At 36.7% G+C, this 19,380-nt stretch overlaps 1 protein-coding gene across 2 annotated transcripts in view; it reads left to right on the forward strand.

The window, feature by feature from the left end:
- The window catches only part of CDK17 (cyclin dependent kinase 17), a 91,027-nt gene that overhangs the window by 18,743 nt on the left and 52,904 nt on the right, over nucleotides 1-19,380 (forward strand). For both annotated transcript variants that reach the window (XM_027732209.2, XM_027732210.2), the window contains exon 2: nucleotides 18,646-18,794. In XM_027732209.2, coding sequence (XP_027588010.1) covers nucleotides 18,677-18,794 — 118 coding nt within the window. In that variant the 5' untranslated portion in view covers nucleotides 18,646-18,676. The remainder of the gene's footprint in view (nucleotides 1-18,645; nucleotides 18,795-19,380) is intronic.

The raw sequence follows: 19,380 nt of genomic DNA on the forward strand, positions 1-19,380 counted from the left end.
ATTTTGGTTCTGTTGAGGTCATGGAAGGCTGAAAGACTACTAAATCCATTGTCAGTGTTCTTTCTCATTTTATTTGAAAGGTTTGAGGGTTATTTACTGGGGGTTTTTTTGTTGTAGTTTTTACTTCAGAGCCAGGTTCAACTTGCATGCATTTTGCAAGAGCTTTCACAATTTCCTTTTTTAATGCTTCTATTAAACAAGTTAAAAAATGAGAGAAAAAGACAGGCACACACCTCCAAGGCATACTCAGCATTCTGAAAATGCTTCTCTGAGTGGTGTCCATCATAATGGAATCTGAATCAGACCGGAAGCAACTGTAAAACGCATTTACTTTCTTCCATTGTTAGAACAGCAAGATGTGAACCTCAGCCACTTCAAAAGCAGTGTTGCCAGTGGGTCAAGGGAGGGGATTCTGCCCATCTGCTCCACTCTGGTGTGACCCCACCTGGAGTGCTGCATCCAGCCCTGGGGCCCCAAGCACAGGAAGGACACTGATCTGTTGGAGCGAGTCCAGAGGAGGGCCATCAAGGTGATGAGGGGGATGGAGCACCTCTCCAGTGAGGAAAGGCTGAGAACTGGGGCTGTTCAGCGTGGAGAAGAGAAGGCTACAGGGTGACCTAATTGTAGCCTTCCAGTACCTGAATGGAGACAACAAGAAAGATAGAAAGAGACTTTTTCCAAGGGGTTGTGGTGATAGGATAAGGGGGAATGGATTCAAACTGAAAGACTTTAGATTTAGATTAGATATTAGGAAGAAATTCTTTACTGTGAGGGTGGTGAGGCACTGGAACAGGCTGCCTAGAGAAGTTGTGGGCTGCCTCATCCCTGGAAGTGTTCAAAGCCAGGTTGGATGGGGCTTTGATCAACCTGGTCTAGTGGCAGGTGTCCCTGCCCACTGCAGAGGGGTTGGAACGAGATGATCTTTAAGGTCCCTTCCAACCCAAACCATTCTGCGATTCACAGAATCTTACCACAGAATCATAGTGTGGCCTGTTCTATAATTCTAAATATGACTTTGATATTTGTTTATGCTATTACATAAGATAAAATAATTGTAGCTTACATAATGAGGAAAAAAGATGGAAAAATGAATTAGAAAACAACATTAATATTTTATGCTTTGATATCAGGCTAGTAGTGGAATTTGTAGCAAGGTAAACTGTCCTGAAATCTGTGGGGGAAAAATGTTTGTGTTTCTGTAGTATTGATTTACTGACCACTTTACACCATTTCTTGTTTAATTTTGATGTGTAACTGTTCTGAACATGTTGCATGTTTCAGTTCCTTGAAAACTTTCATCCTAGCATTGAATGCCAATTTGTCTAGTGCATGACTTAAATGATCCCTACGGAGAACTGAAGATTGCTACATGCGGTTGTCTAGAGCTCATCCCTCTTTGAAGATTAGTATATAGAGTCATTGTTTACATTATTTTCTTTCCAGAAATACTGTTTTTGATTGCATACTTTTCAATAGTAGCCATGCAAGTACAGTGAAAGAAGTTATGATTTTTTTTGTATTAATATTTTTCTTGTTAAATTAATCCATTTGTGGCAAAATAGTGAGACTATTCACTTTTAGGGAAAAAAGCATCAAGTAGCTGTTTAAGTGTCTGTATTGCTATATATTTTTCCATCTATTCTTTAGCCATACTTGCTCTTATATATAATCAAATACTACAAATGTTTTGAGTAAGTGTACCTTCAATAATAATGCATTTATTTCCTAGCAGTCTTGTTTCTGTTGACTGATGTTAAAATAGTTTATAAAATGTGCAGCATTGAGAAAATGAACAGATAAATCAACAGTGATGGCCACATAGCCTTTAGCTGTAGTGTATTACTTCTCATAGTGAAAAAGAATCATTTTGCTCCCACAAAATCAATTCCATCATTAATATTTAGGCTTAAGGAATTTGCTATTACATGACTGTTACTGTATTCATCATATTTTATGGATTCAAACAAAAATTTATTGTAGGTTAATAACTTTTTAGTTGTAATTGCTTCAAAACCAGATAAAAATATGCATTGTGATAATGCTGAATTATGTAAAATATCAAACGTTCCTGTCAAATTGGCTGAGTCACATATTTCTCTCAACTTTTCTTTTTTTGTTAAGTTATTTCAAATTTAAGGAACTGTTGTGCAGGGTACAAGATAATTAGAAATAATAACACATTTCAGTATTTTTACTTGAATAGTTTCAGCTGCATGAAATTTAAATTGGCCATCTAAGCTAAGGGGCAGAACACAGATGGCAGAGTAATGGCTGGCTAGTGATCTACTTCAGAGTCGAAAGGAGTACTTTAATTTTACAGGCAAGAAAGTCTAGTTTTGAAAACAGACTAGAACAATTCATTTTTTAGACTAGAACAATTCATTTTTTAGAGCAAACAGTTTGAGTAGAACACGGTATTAAAACTGAATAACTTTCAAGTGTTTTGTCTTTCCTTTAAAATATATCTGATTCAACAAAACCAGTAAATTTATTTGCAGCACACATTGAAAATTGTATCTAGACAGTGTAAGAAAGAGGTTTGTGTACTACTCTGTGTAAGAGCTGTCATTTGTTTTTGTGCTAGCATTTTCATGTAAATCACAACATCTGTCTTTTGCTGTTTCTGAAAAAGAAAGAAATTGTTATTGGTTTACCTGCGGGGGGATGAGTTACAATTCTCTTAAAGAGACATTTTGAATATCACCTTATTTCTGAATAAAACAAAATTCCTTTTTGGGTTTTGAGGACTTCTGATAAATCTGTTCTTGTTCTTAGACTTTATTCTTCATTTTCTCATGGCCTGACTTCTGGTTTCTTTACACTTTTGGTCTTCCCACCTTTTTTGAGGATGGGATAAGTGAAGAGAGTACCAAAATAGAGCTTGCATTTGTGTCTTGGTGGAATTAGATAATTTCTGTGGTATCTGTACTTACTATTCCTTTGACTAAATGTTCAAATGATTTTTAGATAGTAACACTGCGTTGACTTAAGGCTTCCTGTGTAAAGGAAACCAGAGATCTTTGAAGCTCTGGAGATCTTCTGTCTCATTCTCATTTAAAGATTAAAACTTGCCATAGGCACTTAAGGGCTCACTAACTGGATGTGGCAGATCATTAATGTATTTTATGATAGAGTAAAAGTGATGACATATCTTCAACCTTTCTTGAGTTATTCTTGTAAGAAGACTGCACAACTACAAAGTAGCCCAAACTTTGTCCTTTACTCTTGTGTGTCCTTCTTAGGAGTAATTTCTGAAGGAACAACCCCTTGAAACTAGACACATTATAGATATCTGACCAATTTTGCTAAGTTAAGTAAGAAGTAAAAATCATGACATTGAGTAAAGAGGAGAATGGTATCTTGACTGAACACTTCAGTTTTTGTTCCTGTGCAAGACAGAGCCTTAGTTTCGAGATGATCTTGGTTCTTAAGCTTAGGACTGGTTCTAGTACTTTTTTCTTGAAAACACTTGAGAATTGGGAAAGCACAGGTTTGGAAAATAGAAAATTTCATATTTTACTATAAACCTTCTTGAGCTGATGTAAATTTTTGAAAACTTCATTCACAAATGAAATTTAAAGCAAGGCTTCTAGTCTCTTAGGTGTCTTATGTTGGTCTGATGGTTCTCCTGGAAGTTGATGGAAGTTTTAATGTCTTCAATGGGAGAGTAATTAGACCAACAATAGAAATAAAAAAAAAAAAGAGAAAAATTTTAATCAGGTAATGGTGGAAAAGATTTTTTAAACAAAATACTAAGTAAGAACATCAGCCTGTAATTGGACTTCTTGGAAAGCCTTGTTTCTTTGATGCCTGGAATAAGATTGCTTAGGGGTCTGTAGGGCTTTCTGATTGCTGTTTTACTCTGGAAGGCTGTCACTACAGCTCTCTCTGTGCAAGCTCCTGTACCGCAGATCTCAGCTGCACCTCTAGCAATAGCAGATTTGTTCATTAGTCTCACTGCAGGATCACTCATCAGTGCAAACTTGGTCCAGATGAAGTGTAAGCAAATAATAACACTTCTGTTGACTTGATCAGAACATGTAACAATGCTGCTTTTCAGCTTTCTGGTGACTTGTACAACAATTGATCCTCTGTTTAGTGTAGGTTTGGAACAGAGTTATACTTACAGTGTTTTGAACAGATCTGTGCAGAAAAGCTGGAGAATTCTGCTGCTTTGCATTGTGTGAATGTGTGGGCTTTTGATCTAGTAATTAGGCAGCATAATACTCAGTTTACTGTCTTGAAATGTAGCTCAAATCTCTTGTCATCGTTTTCCCTTTTTATTGGTGAGAAAACTTGTTGCATGCAGCTTACTCCGGTCCTTTCTCTCACTTCTTTTCAATACCTTGTGAGTCTCCTGTCTTCTTCAGTTTCTCCTCTCTTGTGATTTCATAGTTTATGCCTGTCATTCATTGTCCATTGCATTTTCTTGCTCAAGCTTCATTCTCCAGAGGCTCTAGTTGCTATCTCATGGAAGCATCAATATATGTTTAACCTTAAAACTTGTTTTGTTGCAACTTTTTAAATTGTAGGTTCCAGAGTAACTTCTCTTAACAAGAGCAAGCTTGTATGTAGTGCTTCACAATCTTTTCTAACAGATGTTTAAATATAGTTAGGATACTAACTGAAAATAGCTGATTTCTTTTTTCTTTTCCCTAAGACTGCAAGGTGATTGTGCATAATTTCTCTTCAGTAGCTTGTATGCTTTAATGTAATTGAAGACTGATAGGCTGAACAGACAATTGAAATAGCTTTTATATAAATTATAATGTGGAAATCAAAGTAGAGGTTGAGCAGTTAAAGTGAAGATCACAGCGAGTTTAGGAATGTGTTTTGATCATTATAATCTGTGCAGTTCTTGTATGTTTACCTGGTTGCTTGCCACCCTCAAAGATTAGCTCTCAATTTTTTCTATGTTGTTTGGTTTCAGTAACAGTATACCAAGATAATACATATTTTTACGTGTTGTTTCTCTGAATTATTTTTTTTTAACAAACCCTCTTTGATTTAGCAAATTCGGTCTTCATTCTCGAAAACCACCTTTGCTTTCATTAGCCTGAGTTTGTTCTATGTTCTTTGTATAAAGCAAAAGTGAATATGCTTCTACTACAATTTTAGCCAGGCAGAAGCACTTTATGCCTAGCACATTTGCTACCATCAGGATTCTCCTACAGCTCTTTTCTCAATAATGGTAGTGAATTCAGAAAGGAAATATTTCATAACCACATAACAGTTTATGTCTGTTTTATCTTTGTTCATGATAAATGGCTCCATTTTGGATCTTGCTTCCAACAGTAGAGATAGCTAAGTTGTGAAGATCCAAAGCTATAGGATCATAGAATGGTTTGGGTTGGAAGGGACCTTAAAGGTCATCTCATTCCAACACCCCTCCTATGGGCAGGAACACCTTCCACTAGACCAGATTGGTCAGGACCCCATCCAACCTGGCCTTAAACACTTCCTGGGATGGGGGTCTACAGTGTCTCTGGGCAACCTGTTCCACTGCCTCACCACCCTCACAGTAAAAAGTTTCTTCCTAGTATCTAATCTAAATCTGCCTTCCTTCAGCTATAAGGCCGTTCCCCCTTGTCCTATTGCTACATGCCATTGTTAAAAGTCTCTCTCCTGCTCTCTTGTGGGATCCCTTTAGGTACGGGAAGGTGCTATAAAGCCTCTCCAGAACCTTCTCTTCTCTGGGTTGAACAGCCCCAGCTCTCTCAGACTTTACGTGTAGGAGAGTTGCTCCAGCCCTCTAATCATCTTGGTGGCCTCCTCTGGACTTTTCCAACATGTCCACATCTTTCTTGTGTTAGGGGCCGCAGAGCTGGATGCAGCACTCCAGATGGGGGTCTCACAAGAGCAGAGTAGAGGGGGAAAATCCCCTCCCTTGACCTCCTGGCCACGCTGCTTTTGATGCATCTCAGGATACTCTCTGGGCTGCGAGTGCGTGTTGATGAGACACGGTGAGTTCTTGTCCACCAGCACCCTCAGGTCCTTCTCCTCAGGGCTACTCTCAAAATAATTTTTCTGAATTTCTGAAACAATTTTTGTAAACGTTCATTATCTTACTGTATTTACATTGTTTTAGTTCTGTCGTGGATTCTATTTTCAAATGAGTTATGAGAACCTAAAAGTAGATGTCCTGAGCAATTCATGTGCATATTATGCAGAAGGCAAGCGTATGCATACCTGACCAGATAAAGGAAAGCGTGTCAACCTAGAGTCGTTCCTTGGCAAGGAATCTTATGGTCTGTGGTAACCATAGCATTATATGGAACGAAGAACCTGAATTGTTGAGACAACAAAATAATTTTGAAGATCTAGGTTTTCATATAACCCCCAGGTTACTTAAATACTCTTGTAAAAATCCCTTCAAAAAGTGTTCCTTATAACCTCTGCTAGGGACATACAGGGGTCAGAGATGGACAGCGGAGAAATGTCCTAAGTTTCACCAACAGTGTGGAATAAAAGATACAAATATCCCAAAAAACTGTTGGAGCAGTTAGATGGTCCCAATTGTTTTAAACGACAATACTAAACAAAACAGAGTCCTGAGAAAAAAAAGAGTCCATGAGATTAATGAAATCAGCTGATACCTGATGGTATTTAGATTTGCTCTCAACAGTCAAAGGCTATGGCTTGTTCTAGTGAGTCATTCTGATGCCAGAAATGGTAATGCCTAGAGGATTACTATTAGAAATAGTACCTATATGACATGTATCATGTTGGGAAGAGAAAGGTTTGAGTTTATTTTGCTCTATGAATGTACAATATACTTTTATATGGGATATTGGCTGGACTGCAGTCCAACAGTTTATTTCATATAATTAAAATCAGAAATGGCACAAATGAAGAGTGCATGTCAACAGTTGAGCAGAAGGAAGCATACACAGTTCAGTAGACAGATATGGTTGCTGTAACCAGGCCTTCATTAAAACTACTATTTCTTTGTAACTAGTGTAACTTAGTAAGTTTACTTATTGATACTGAACAGAAGCATAAATTTGTCTAATTGTGTATGTGTATCTTGTTTCTATGTGAAATAAACCTGTAGTTTACTGAAGTAAGTAGTAATAGTGAAAGCCTGTGCCGTTCTGTTTTATCATTCAACTGATGAGAAGTTTAAATCTCAAGTCGTGTTATAAAGATGTACTAAAAACACAGAGGACAGGGAGATAAAAAAATTACTTCACGGCAACAGTCTGGCAGATTTTTATTCTGATGTTTTCATCAGAATGTAAGAGTGAAATAATTGTGTAAGGAGAACCTTATATGTTGGGGGTTTTTGGTTATTTAATTTTGAAAAACCTTCTCTAAAAGCAAGTGTAGTTTGTTTTTCTTAATAAAAAAATCTAATAACTCATTTTATTTACTTCAAAGATATATCTGTTTACCAGGTGTTGTGCTGAAACTGTATTCAAGATGCACAACTAAAATTTCAGTGTGATAGTACTTGATTATTTTGTGCTTCTACAAATTACTGATGAGACATAGATCCCTTTTGAAGGTGTTCTCTTGGGTTCCCTTTTATTAAGCAGAAATGCAGACTAATTTTAGAGAAAGCAAAGCTATAAATCTGAATTACAAGTACTGCAAATAAAAACTAGAAGCTTCTTGGGCTGTTTAATTTCAGGCTGATAGATCGTAGTTATCAAAAGGAAGTAAATTGAAGTGGGAGGATTCTTCTGGTTACTCTCCAGTATGCTTGGGTATGTTGAAAGGGAGCATACCTGGGTGGTAAAACAAATATATACTTCCCTTAAAATGCATGTAATATTGTTTTAAAGAATATTTGGGGAAAAGGATGCTGTTTTCCAAGGCTTTTGAGCTGTGTAATTCAAGATCAGCTCAAGTACTTGACGTGGAAACAGTAGTTTGGTAGAAGAATAGCATATTCTAAAATTTTAAAGAAATAGGCCTTCTGTTATATCAGTCAAAACATAATCTTCTACTCCATGAGATGGCAGATGACATGAATTGGGCTTTGTATATCAAAGGTTGGATACAGGGAAAAAAACAACCCAAGGTTTTCCAAAGAAGGTTAAGAAACAAAGAACAAAATAGCTGAGGAGAAAAAAAAAACTAGTAAGATAACATCTGTTGCCCTTAAACTTGGCATATTAGTTTTGAATGTTAGTGCTGCTTTATCATGAATTTTCTCTTACGTGTCTCTTTATCCCAGCACTTAGATTCCAGAAAGAAAAAAACATTATGGGAACCAAGTTACTGAATGTAATGGAGGAGGGAGGAAGCGATTAGAAGAGCTTGGACATCTCTTCCGTGTTAGAGGAGCAGGAGTCTTACGTGTCCTTGAGCAACTCAATTTGGCCTGTTGTGACAGGACAAGAGGTAACGATTGTAAACTAAAAGAAAGTAGATTTAGACTAGATGAAAGGAAGAAATGTTTTGCAACGAGTGGTAGAACACTGGAACAGTTTGCCCAGGGAGGTGGTAGATGTCCCATCCCAGGAAATATGCACAGTCAGGGTGGACAGGACTCTGGAGCAGCCTGGTCTAGTTGATGATGTCTCTGCTTATTGCAGGGAGGTTGGACTGGATGACCTTTGAGGACCCTCTCCAACCCAAACATTCTATGATTGTAGCTCAGCTGGACTATATTGAGAGTTACCTCATCTAGTGACGTTATAATAACAGTTAGGGCTCTTTTTTCCTCCCTTGGAGTTTTACAGCAAAACTGCTTCAGTACTTCTCCAAGTGAAAACCTTAGTTTCGATACAGATGTGTATTAGACTATGATATTAAATGATGCTGAAGTAAGTCTCTTTAGGGAAACTTACTGTCTCTGTAGAGGCAGCAATTTAAATTTACCTTTTCATAAAACATTTTCTGTTTGTTAAACAAATCTTACAGTTTGACAGCTTTATTCAGGTCACTGACAGCAATAGCAATATCAGCCTCTGCAATGTGATTAACATCCAGATTGGGAATTAGTTTGCTGTGACAGAGTTTGGCCCAATGTTAGTCCTTGCCAGGATGAGACTCTGTAAGCATTAGGCTTTAACAGCAGAAGAATGCTGGTGTTTATAAATCAGAAGAAATTTTTTTGAAGACAAATACAAAATGTCACTTCTTTTCTTCTTGCTCAAGAAACAAAAGAAAGCAAATGGATCTGCCCAGCACAAATACCTATTTCAGACCAGTGCTCTGTACATACTGTGTGATCCTTTCAGTGCTGCTTTACAGAGATTTTGTAATAAAATATCCATCTGTCCTTACTCAGCCTTTAAACTGTAGCTTGCAGGGTCCTAGAGAAATACTGATATGCCATGTGTGTGGGCCTGCTTTTGTTGACAGTATCAGTGTTGCTTACCTGGTATTAGTCACAGTTATTTTACCTTTTTTAAATTCTGTTAAAAAAAAATCTGGAGACTACTTGTCTTTCAGGTTTTGTTTGCTAATTCTTTGTGTCTGGTGTAATGGTATTGACTGACATTAATAGTTGTTACTTTTCAAGGTTTCCTATATACTAATGCTGTCTTACTGATTTGACATTCACTTACATATACATATTTTTTCCTTTTTTATTTGTTGCCATTTGTCTCCTCTTTACTGAGTCAAGCTGAAGTCTTGTCACTCTCTCAGTTCTGTATAACCTGTTGTTGTTTCTTAATCTTCAGCTGGTCTCTGTTCAAGGTCCAGAAAACTTGTTTGGATACCTTCAGGTAGAGAATTGTTTATAGTAAGAGAAGGTAATGTGATGTTTTAGTAAGTGTCCTTTGATGTGCTAGACTGTTTGCTCAGTCTGGGAGGGAGTGGCCTCTCACACTGATTAACCAGAGTCGCCCAGATTACGTAGCTGTAATTTAGTTGTTCTGCTTAGTTTCAGAATCTGGGAACCCTTGTCTGAATAGCTTCAGTTACCTGGAGGAAGACCAATGTGTAAGATTGTGAAAGACACATAGGGAAGAATTACCTGCACAGGCAAAGAAAAGGAGCATCAAGTGATCTTTAGTCTCTGTATGTGTTAGTCTCCATGTAGGGTTCTTGTTTTTTAAGCCAACAGTGACAGTTGTGACAGCTTGATGCGTGGCAGTTGCTTTATTTTGTATATTTAAATGAAGATGTAACTTTTTTTCCCCTGACTCCTTGAACCCTCAAGAATACCTGTTGTAAGGCCGTCAGCTGCTCAGACTTAATATGGGAGCAGCATGTTGATGCAGGAGAGACAGAAAAAGAGGCATTTGCATGTAATTATTGTGTGGTGGGAATCGTAAGGGGCTGAACCTACTGCAGAGAATGAAGGCACTTGTGTTTTATTCTATTTCATAGGCATTTGTTCTTGTTTTCCCATGTCATCTTTCCTCAACAGCATTTGCTGTTGTTCTTTATTTTGTTCACAGATTAGTTTTATTTCAGATCTCAGTTTTTGTTTAGCTAAGCTAAAAAAGCTTGAGGCAAAACTGCGGTTTTTCAGGCTACTTTTCTGGTACACAGCAGTTCTGTCATAGTGCTCCCTGTGAGGACAGTCTTATACCTTGGATTTGATTTGCAGTAGTGACCAGTACTCTACTTCTGTGGAGGTATTAAATTGGCTTAAGCAGGCTCGTGCTTTCCTCTCTGCCTTGTAGGGCATATTGCCACCACCTTTTTGTTGCCAACGTAGCTATTTGCGAAGCCACTTGGCAAACATATGTTAAAACTCTTCTTTCTTTCCCAGGTTGTCAGCTAGATAATAATTTGCCTTACATGTTTAATATCCTTGGCAATGGATACTGAAATGATCCATGCGTGCATATTCAGTTGACCATTAAATGGCAGCATGAACACTTCAGACAGATGTAGCAACATTTGTCTGAATGTTATAACAGAACAAATTGGTGCCATGCTGAGATATCTTGACTGCTATGTAAAAATCAATACAGCAGAAAAAAATTGTAATTGACTTATTGTTCAAAGATTTTCTATTACTGAGGAATCTCTGAAGTTGTACCAATTACAAGATTGGAGAAGGGAAGAAACTATGGTAATTTGTGAGTTTTAAAAAAATTATTAAATCAGAGCAGTTTATAAGTTTATGTAAAAGACATTCATGAATTCGAACAAATTTTTGAACCACAGTTCAAAGATTGTTTATTGCAAGAATAAGTTTATTTACTGCTCCTTTGGAATTACCTTTGAAATACCTCAGTGGAGGTATTAAATGTGCTCAGCCCGACTATAAGAAACCTGTTTAGGCTGTTGTTTCTGTGAGTAGTTGCTTTCTTAGTTGTAGCCAAGGTATTCTATCTGTCTGTCTGTTACTTCAGGAACAGTAATTGTACCATTGACAATATTTCTATCATCAGAAATCTCTAGAAAAATACAGAATACAGAAAAGACTGATAAATCATATGGATTAAATGTCTCCAAAGTGTCAGTTTTATCATACCAATTTTTTCTTAACATCTTGTTTTATGTAATGCCTTCAGTGCATCAGATCTGATATGTGGCTTGTTACTTGTTGGAAAAATATACATATATGTCATCACTACTGTAGAACATGATCTGTACCATGCTGCTTATTGGTCTCTTAATTCACTAATTGAAAATTCTTCCAGTGTTGCTATATTGTCCTTTCTTAAAAAAAGACAATCAACCAAAAAAAAAATCAATAAAACCAAACCGTCAGTTACTGTGAAACAACTTTCTCCTGGACAATTTTTTTTTTTTAATCTTCTGCATGTACATAGAAATGTAACAGAAATGCATTCAATGCTGTCTGTTTTTAAACCATTCATGGCTCTTTAATATTACTCTTAGGCACAGATGTCTACCTACAGTAATTGTGGAAGGGTTTGATTTTACATTTGCTTTGTGGGCTTTTATGTCAGGCCTTTCTCTCTGGGTTGCTTGGTGGGGCTTTTTTTGTATTCACAACTATACAGAACATGTACTCAGGTTCAACATGTCATAAACCCAAAAATTTGACATTTGTAGTAGAAATTGTGAGCTGTAAATTTATAATGATTAGCCACAGAAAACTTAATTTTTTATGACTGCCTTCATTTTGTCTGCAGTCTTAACAGTTACAAAGATTTTTTTTTCTTGGGGTGAGCTCTCACTTGGTGGTTAATTTCCAGGCAGGCCACCATAAAGTTTCCTCAACAGCTTTCCCACTTAATGAATTTTTATTTTAAAAGAAAAAGGCCAAACTGGGTTTTTTTATCTTGTCTAGAAACTTGTGCCCCTCTTCTTTGCTTATCCAAATCAGGTGTCGCTTTAGTTTTTTTTGGTTTATATTGTTCTAGTGTCTTTGTTGTGTCTCGATGCTTGATTCAAGAATATTGAAGTAAGTTGAAAACTTGTCATTGCCTTAGCTCTCGTGTTGTAAATAAAACTTTCTTGTTAGCACAACAAGAAGCAAATGTGGAAGACTCTGGTCGTGGGAGTTCAGATGCTTACAGGACGGGTGGTGCTGGGCTGAGAGCTACTGGAGTTTGGGAGAAGGATCTTCAGTATGAGATTCTTTGATTTGATGCCTGAATTGTAATGGGGGGGGGGGAAGGCAAGCCTTGAAAATCATACTTTTTGTTGACAAAATTGCTCAGGCTCACAAAAGATTGCAGATGCTTTTCAGTCTTAGAACCAACATTGTCTTCCGCTCAATTTTCTTCCAAAAACTTGCTGGTTTGCAAGACTGAGGAAAATTGTCCTAGAGGTGATGGCTGCAACATTGTAAATATGTTACTAAAATAATCTCAGTATTAGGGAATAGCAAGCTTTGTGTGCACAGCTTCTTTTTTTTAATAATATTTTTTCCTGAATGCTGCATTAAGGCTTAATACTTACTAATCAAAGCTCATAAAATTACAGATATTGCTTTTGGTTTCCACTGCTCACTTATCTTCCAGGATCTAAAGTTCTGTGGCTCTCTGGTAGTATTTATGCTACATCCATGCATAAATAGTTTTTACCTTTCCCTTCAGTAGAAAAAGGACTTTCAATTTATGGATCTGACAGCAACTGCAAGAAGCTTTGCCAGTCAGCTCATTTGTTTTGTTGGCTTAAATGTCAGCCAATTTAACCAGACTCATACTGTGTTTTTTCACTTGGCACTTGAGAGAACAGAGCCTTTGATAATTAGCATGGAGTTATTAATCAGTACAATCTATCTAATCTAGGGAGATCTATCAAATAGTATGTCTCTGGTGATTTTGGTGTTTGGTATGGCTTGAATCTGTGTGGTAGAGAATACATGTCTATATTGTAAAGAATGTAGACTTGTAGTGATTACCTGAGTAAAGTTTTTTGAGTCCAGAGAAAGAAGCATAGGATATGAAAAAAGGACTGCAAGATTTGACCCTGTTGGCAGATTTGGTGGTTTTGTTGATTTTTTTGTTCTTTTAAATTCTATACCAGTAGTTAAATATGCCTGTAATAATGATCAATATGCTTTTTAACTTAAAGGATTAATTAAAAAGGAGCCAAAACTCCTTCTATTAATTTCTGTCCTTCGCTACTCTTTAAAGGCAAAGGGATTGGGGGGGGGGTGTGAAGATACAGAAAAGTATTCACAGTCTAAATTAAATTAGAACAGGGTAATTTCCATATATTTCCTCTGTTTGCAATGGTTCTTCCAGTTGATGATCTAGATCAGGAGCTGAATATAGATGCTCTCATTCCCTTTGTGAGGAGCCTCTTTGCCTACATTACCTAGTAAAACTGTCCTCAAGATAAGAAGTTAACCTTTGTGAGTACCTTTCTACCTCCAGTTTTGAGTAATTGTTTGGCTGTGATTCTGTAAGTACATAAAAAGGAACTTCACCTCAAAAGTTTAGTTCCATATTGGATATTGTTTTATTCATAAGGAGAAGGCTCTGAGGGTCCTTTTGCCCTTTTTGCACTTGGGAGGTCAAATTAAGCTGTGGTATTTGACTTCACAGTTTTTTCTTTCATCAGTAACAAAGGCCTTGTTTGTCAGATGTTTATCTGTACAGTGTCAGTTCTTTGACCCAATGCAGCATAAAGCTAATAACTTTTTAAGTAGCTGTGTTCCTGACAAGAGAGTCTAATTGCTGAGTCTGGTATTGTTTCTAAAGACCAGAGGCAGAAAAATGCAGTAGAAAATTTTCTTCATTGAAGTGAACAAATGTAAGTTAAAACAAATACAAAGAACAGATGCAATGACTAAGATGCTGTATTTATAATCCATTCTTGTAGAGTAGAATTGTGATTGTAAGGAAGTGTGTCTGTACTATATGTGAATTTTATGAGCGTTTAAACTGATGGTTCATGATCTTGGATAAATTATCTGTATACTTCTCATTAGTGTAATTTAATAGTTTGCTCTATATTTGATGTGCAACACGCTGATGTGATCAATAGTTTTGTTTTTCTAATTCAGGTAGATCAAGAACAGTTTATTAAATATAAATTACTTGATAGAAAGCTGGTTTTCTTTTTAGAATTCTTTTTTCCTTGACAGGTGTTTCCTGTTCCTGTTTTTAATTAATATCGTTTGCAGCACTTTAAGCTTTTCAGACCACTCTTTCTGACACAAGGAGTTCATATGGTGTGCTGTTACCTGCTTTCTTTGATGTCTTCTGCCTGTGGCTTTAGTTTGCTAACCTCCTTAGGGGCCATGATGCATCCATGCTGTTGCTCATGCTGTTAGGTAGGGTTTCTGATCCTCTCCTTTCCTCCCCACTTCAGCTGTCATCTTACAGGTGAGTTTTCCGGAACAAGAACTGCCTTTAGATGTTTGGAAAACACCTATTGCCTTGTAAAGCAGCTTGTAAAAGCAGTCAGATAGCAACTTCAGTGTGTATCTAAGTTGAAAAGTACTTTTATAATGCTTGATTTCTATGTAGATGTATCTTAATGCAATATAACTTCTGGAAGCAGAAGAGTCAGCGCTTAGACTGATGCAAAGCTTGTTGAAGTTGAAGGACAGGTTCCCTTTGACTTCAAAGGGCTTTGAATCAGCAAAATCTTAGTAATCTTGGTATTTGTGATCCTCCTGAAATAAACTGACTAAAATTAAAGCTGTTAAATAACTTAATTTTGAACATTTTAGCTGAATTTTTTTAAACTTACAGGGATTAAGCACACGTGTTAATTGTGTGTGAAGGTCTTATGCATTCCTTTTTCCGTTATCAAGGTACCAAGGGTCTGGGAGATTGAAGGAAGTGGTAGGGTTTTTTGAGGATTTTAGCCATTGGCAGTCTAAGACCTCTGATTTTTGGTGAATATACGAGTGCGGCATCTGGTTGAGTTACTTCTTTTGGAATCAAAATGCTTTAATGTCTGTCTGCTGTATAGCCAGGGTGTTGTGAACATCTGTGCTGAATGTGAAGTGCTATACTACGGGCATTGTGGGAAGGATTGGTCTGATTCAGAGAAGGTGAGCCAGAACCCATATGTTTAAATCTGATCTTAACCTGGATGATTTAAAAACTGGAGTTTGTTTTCAGAACTGTATTATAAAGATCACATTTAGAGACTTTGGGTTCAAAACAGGGGTTTAAGACTGTTGAAACCAACTGAGTTAATGACAGTGTTGGAAAAACAGAAAATGTAAATTTTAGCATTTTTTTCAAGGATTTACTTATGTCCCTTTTAAAGACAAAAAGACCAATTTTTCAGGGTTATACTGCAGATCTTTTGTAAGAAGCGGCAGTTCCTTTAATACATTGTTGCTTCCTTCATTTCATATCATATCAGTATAAGGATTGAACAGTCTTTGCCAGCTTTTGTGGGTTGTATCAGATAGTATCATATGAGATTGCTTGTCCTCATTCTGTCTGCAGAAGACTAGAATTTGCCTTAGTTGCATTCAAGTGTATGCATCTATCTGCTATGACATCTAAAATATTTGATTTGCATATTATGTATTCAGAGTAGGTAAATTTACAGAATAGAACAGTCGAGCTGTGGTTTCTATTCTAGAACTAAATATAAAAATAACAGTATATTCTTCTCACAATTTTTAAGAATTTGGAGAAACATCATGAGTCTTACTACATCTAATCATTGCTATTACATGTCTGTTACTAATTGAGTAATTCCAGTTTGTATTTAAATTAGATTTACTGTTAAACGGAGGTAAGTATGCATCTGCTATGAATTGGTGAAAATGAGTGTCAGACAATTTCCCTCCAGTTTTGTTAAAATGAATTAAAAAGGACTTTTCTGCAAAATTGCTGTCATTTTAAAGAAACAGTGCTAGCTTTGGATTGTATAGGTGACATTTTCAAAGCTCCGTTCACTGATATCTGGTCTCAAACTACCAAGACTTAGCAGGCTCTACAACTTAGGCTGTGAGAATGAAGAAGTCAAAAAGATGGGACATTTCCAAGTGCTCGATACTAGTCACTTCTCCTTCCATTCTTTTTCCCCCCCTCTCCTTTACAAATCTGAATTAGCAAGAATACTGGTGCTTTAAGGGAGGAAAATTTGGTTTCATTTCTGTGAGCATCTTTTCCTTTATAAAAACAGAATTACATTTCAGTAGAAGGAAGCATTCACTCACATGTACGTTCCCACTCCTTATTCCTTTTTACTGTTAAATTCTTGGAAAATCAAGCTGTGAACTTATTCAGAATCCTAGCTGCTCCACAAAACATTCCTTTAACAGGAGAAATGTTGTAACTATAGTTAACAAAATACTTGCTTTTTTATTAGCTTGAGATTTAGAATGTCTCTTAGATTTTCTAATCCACCCATCTGTTAATTTATATGTAGACCTTCTTTTTAATTAAAAAATTGTGTAAGCTTAAATACTTGCAGAATCAAAATCCAGGAACAGCCTGTTTCCCTATAAAGGCACCTGGTTTTTTGGTTACTGCCCAAGTGGAAAATTGGAAAGAAATTGTTGTGCTGTCATGTAGCTTTAGGGTATTACATAGCTAAAAATTGCATGTATCTTTTTGAGAATAATACATGTAGGAAAATGCAGGTTTCAAAGAAAATTGTGGGAGAATTGAGAAAACTACATATAAATGCTGTGTCCTTCCAAATATTTTACAAAACTGGGTTTTTGAGAGAAACAGGAGCCATTGTTTTTGGAAAGTTAAATGCAGAAATAAAACCGTTTCAAGTAAGGTCCTTAAAGCTGCTCCTGAACAGGAGAATTAAATGTTCCCCTTGGAATGTTTTCTGAATGCAGGTTTTTAACAATAAGCATATCCTGCTTTTGAGCAAAATTACTTATACTAAGGCATGGCTTTATTGCACATACAGTAGTGCATTAAAGGGGCAGTTTAGAAACTGCTGTCTTAACTGTATCTCCATCAGTATATTTTATTTCCTATATATCTGTACCCGGTGCCCCACTATTTCTGCTTATACTAAGTGTGGTTGTCTGAGATGTTACCGTTTTGTAATCCACCTCTTTCCTCTTGGATGCAGCTGTTGCTTTGCCAATGATTTTACTGTTCATCTCAGACTTTGGAGCTCATATCCCAAAGGTCTTCTTTTATCCATCCCTAATGTGTTTTTTTCTGTCCTAAGCAATCTAGTGTTGTGATAGTTCAGTCTATATATGCATTCTCCTACCACCCGCAGCCACTTCCAGGTTTGTTCCACCAATTTGTTTTCCTTTTTATTATGGAACATCTAAACAAAGAGTAAGTTCCACGGCTGAAATGTGTATGCTTAAGGGAATGCTGTCAATACAATAAATGTAGATTTGTGGCATACTACTTCTTGCATTTCTCCGTTTAAAGGAGAACATCGAGGAAAATTTGATTTTGTATGTGAATTATGCATTTTGTAGTGCAAAAAAGCTGATGGAGGGGAAAAAATATATGAGCTCAGACTTAAAACTATGCTCTGCTTGTGTCGGACACTGCACATGTGAATCTTGGAGGTTATGAGCAGATGAACAAGTTACTGTGAAATAACATCAAGGGTGAATTGTCCATATAGACTAAGGAAGGACTTGTGCCTCTTGTCATGCGAGGGCAAACATATGGCACATGACAAAGTTCACTTACCAGCTTAGACTTGTGGCTACATGTTATTGACCTGGACCTTTTGTTATTACAGCTTGTTAGTTTATCACTTTCGATGGAGAAAGTGCCTTCTGCTTAGTTCCCAGTTTAGTCTTACTGCTCAGCTTCAGAGGAATACCTGTTTTAGTCAACATTGTCAGGCCCTGGCTGTCTTATTTCCGTAGGTGGGATCAGGTTTGAGAATTGCTTTTGTGTTTAAGGCTTTCAGCGTTGTCCCCTTCCTCCTTTTGTGAAAAGGGCAAAATACAGAAAAGTTCAGTAAGTTATCATCATAAACAAATGGGCTTAAAAAGAGAAGGTTACAGCCTCTTTCTGCTCAGTGGATTTGGTGGAAGAGGCTGTGGAGAAGGCGATGGAGCACACGCTCATCGAGTTTTCAGATGACAGTTTGTTTTATTATCAGACTGTAAAACTAGTGATCAAATTAGCTGTTTTGTTTTTTTTAAAAAACACAAAGATTCTCATTTCCCCAAACAAATAAAAATTACAAAAGTGTGTGGGCATCTGCCTCTCAAGACTTTCTTCTTCCATCCAGTAGAGTAATCTTGCTTTAAGGATATTGTTTTAAGGATAACTTGGATATTGCCTAAATTTTCTGTAAGCCTTCCTGCATTTTTATGTCAGGCAGTTAAATTTCATTTTCTGCTTAAATAATTTTTTCTCACTTTTTGTTGTTTATTTTTGTTTTCAGGCTTCCTTAAGCCAGACTTAATATTGATAGAATGAAAAAATTTAAGAGGAGACTTTCCTTAACCTTGCGGGGAAGCCAGACCATTGATGAATCACTGTCTGAGCTGGCAGAACAAATGACAATTGAAGAAAACAGCAGCAAAGATAACGGTAAGCATGTCTTTCACTTTGTAGAAAATGTAAGAATTTGGTCAGGCCCTGCTCAAGTGAGTGTTGCTGGGGTTTATTTTAGTTTTCACAGCTGCAGGGACTTCCTTCCTAACCATTTCTTTTGGTTTATCTTATATTCAACTGCCCTGGTTATTTCAACAGGTTGATATTTATCAAAATATCAATAAATATACAATATTTATCAAAAATATCAAAACAGCTATTTATCAAAAACTACCTAAATTTATCTTTTTATGTCACGTGCAGCAAGGCTCACAGATGCTCTTTCAGTAAACAAACCCATTGTATGAATTTATTGGGTCTCATATCAGCTCATATGGCTTCAAACTGAGTCTTTTCTCAAAATCATTATTTAGTAATATGATTGATACTAATTGCTGAAGTATTATACATAAAACTGTTTACCTTGCCATTGGTGGTGCAGGGCACTAGTCTGAATTCTGTCATCTCTTCACGTTTCTCAGTCGTACTTCTCTTCACCAATATCAGGGTGACTAGAAACATTCAGGATAACCAGCTTGCCCCTGTGTATCTTACATAAGTCTTTGGCTGATCCCATAAACAT

The sequence above is a fragment of the Pipra filicauda genome, unplaced genomic scaffold, assembly GCF_003945595.2.
Source record: "Pipra filicauda isolate LSUMZ 115617 unplaced genomic scaffold, ASM394559v2 scaffold132_size2486313_pilon, whole genome shotgun sequence".
Taxonomy (NCBI): Eukaryota; Metazoa; Chordata; class Aves; order Passeriformes; family Pipridae; genus Pipra; species Pipra filicauda.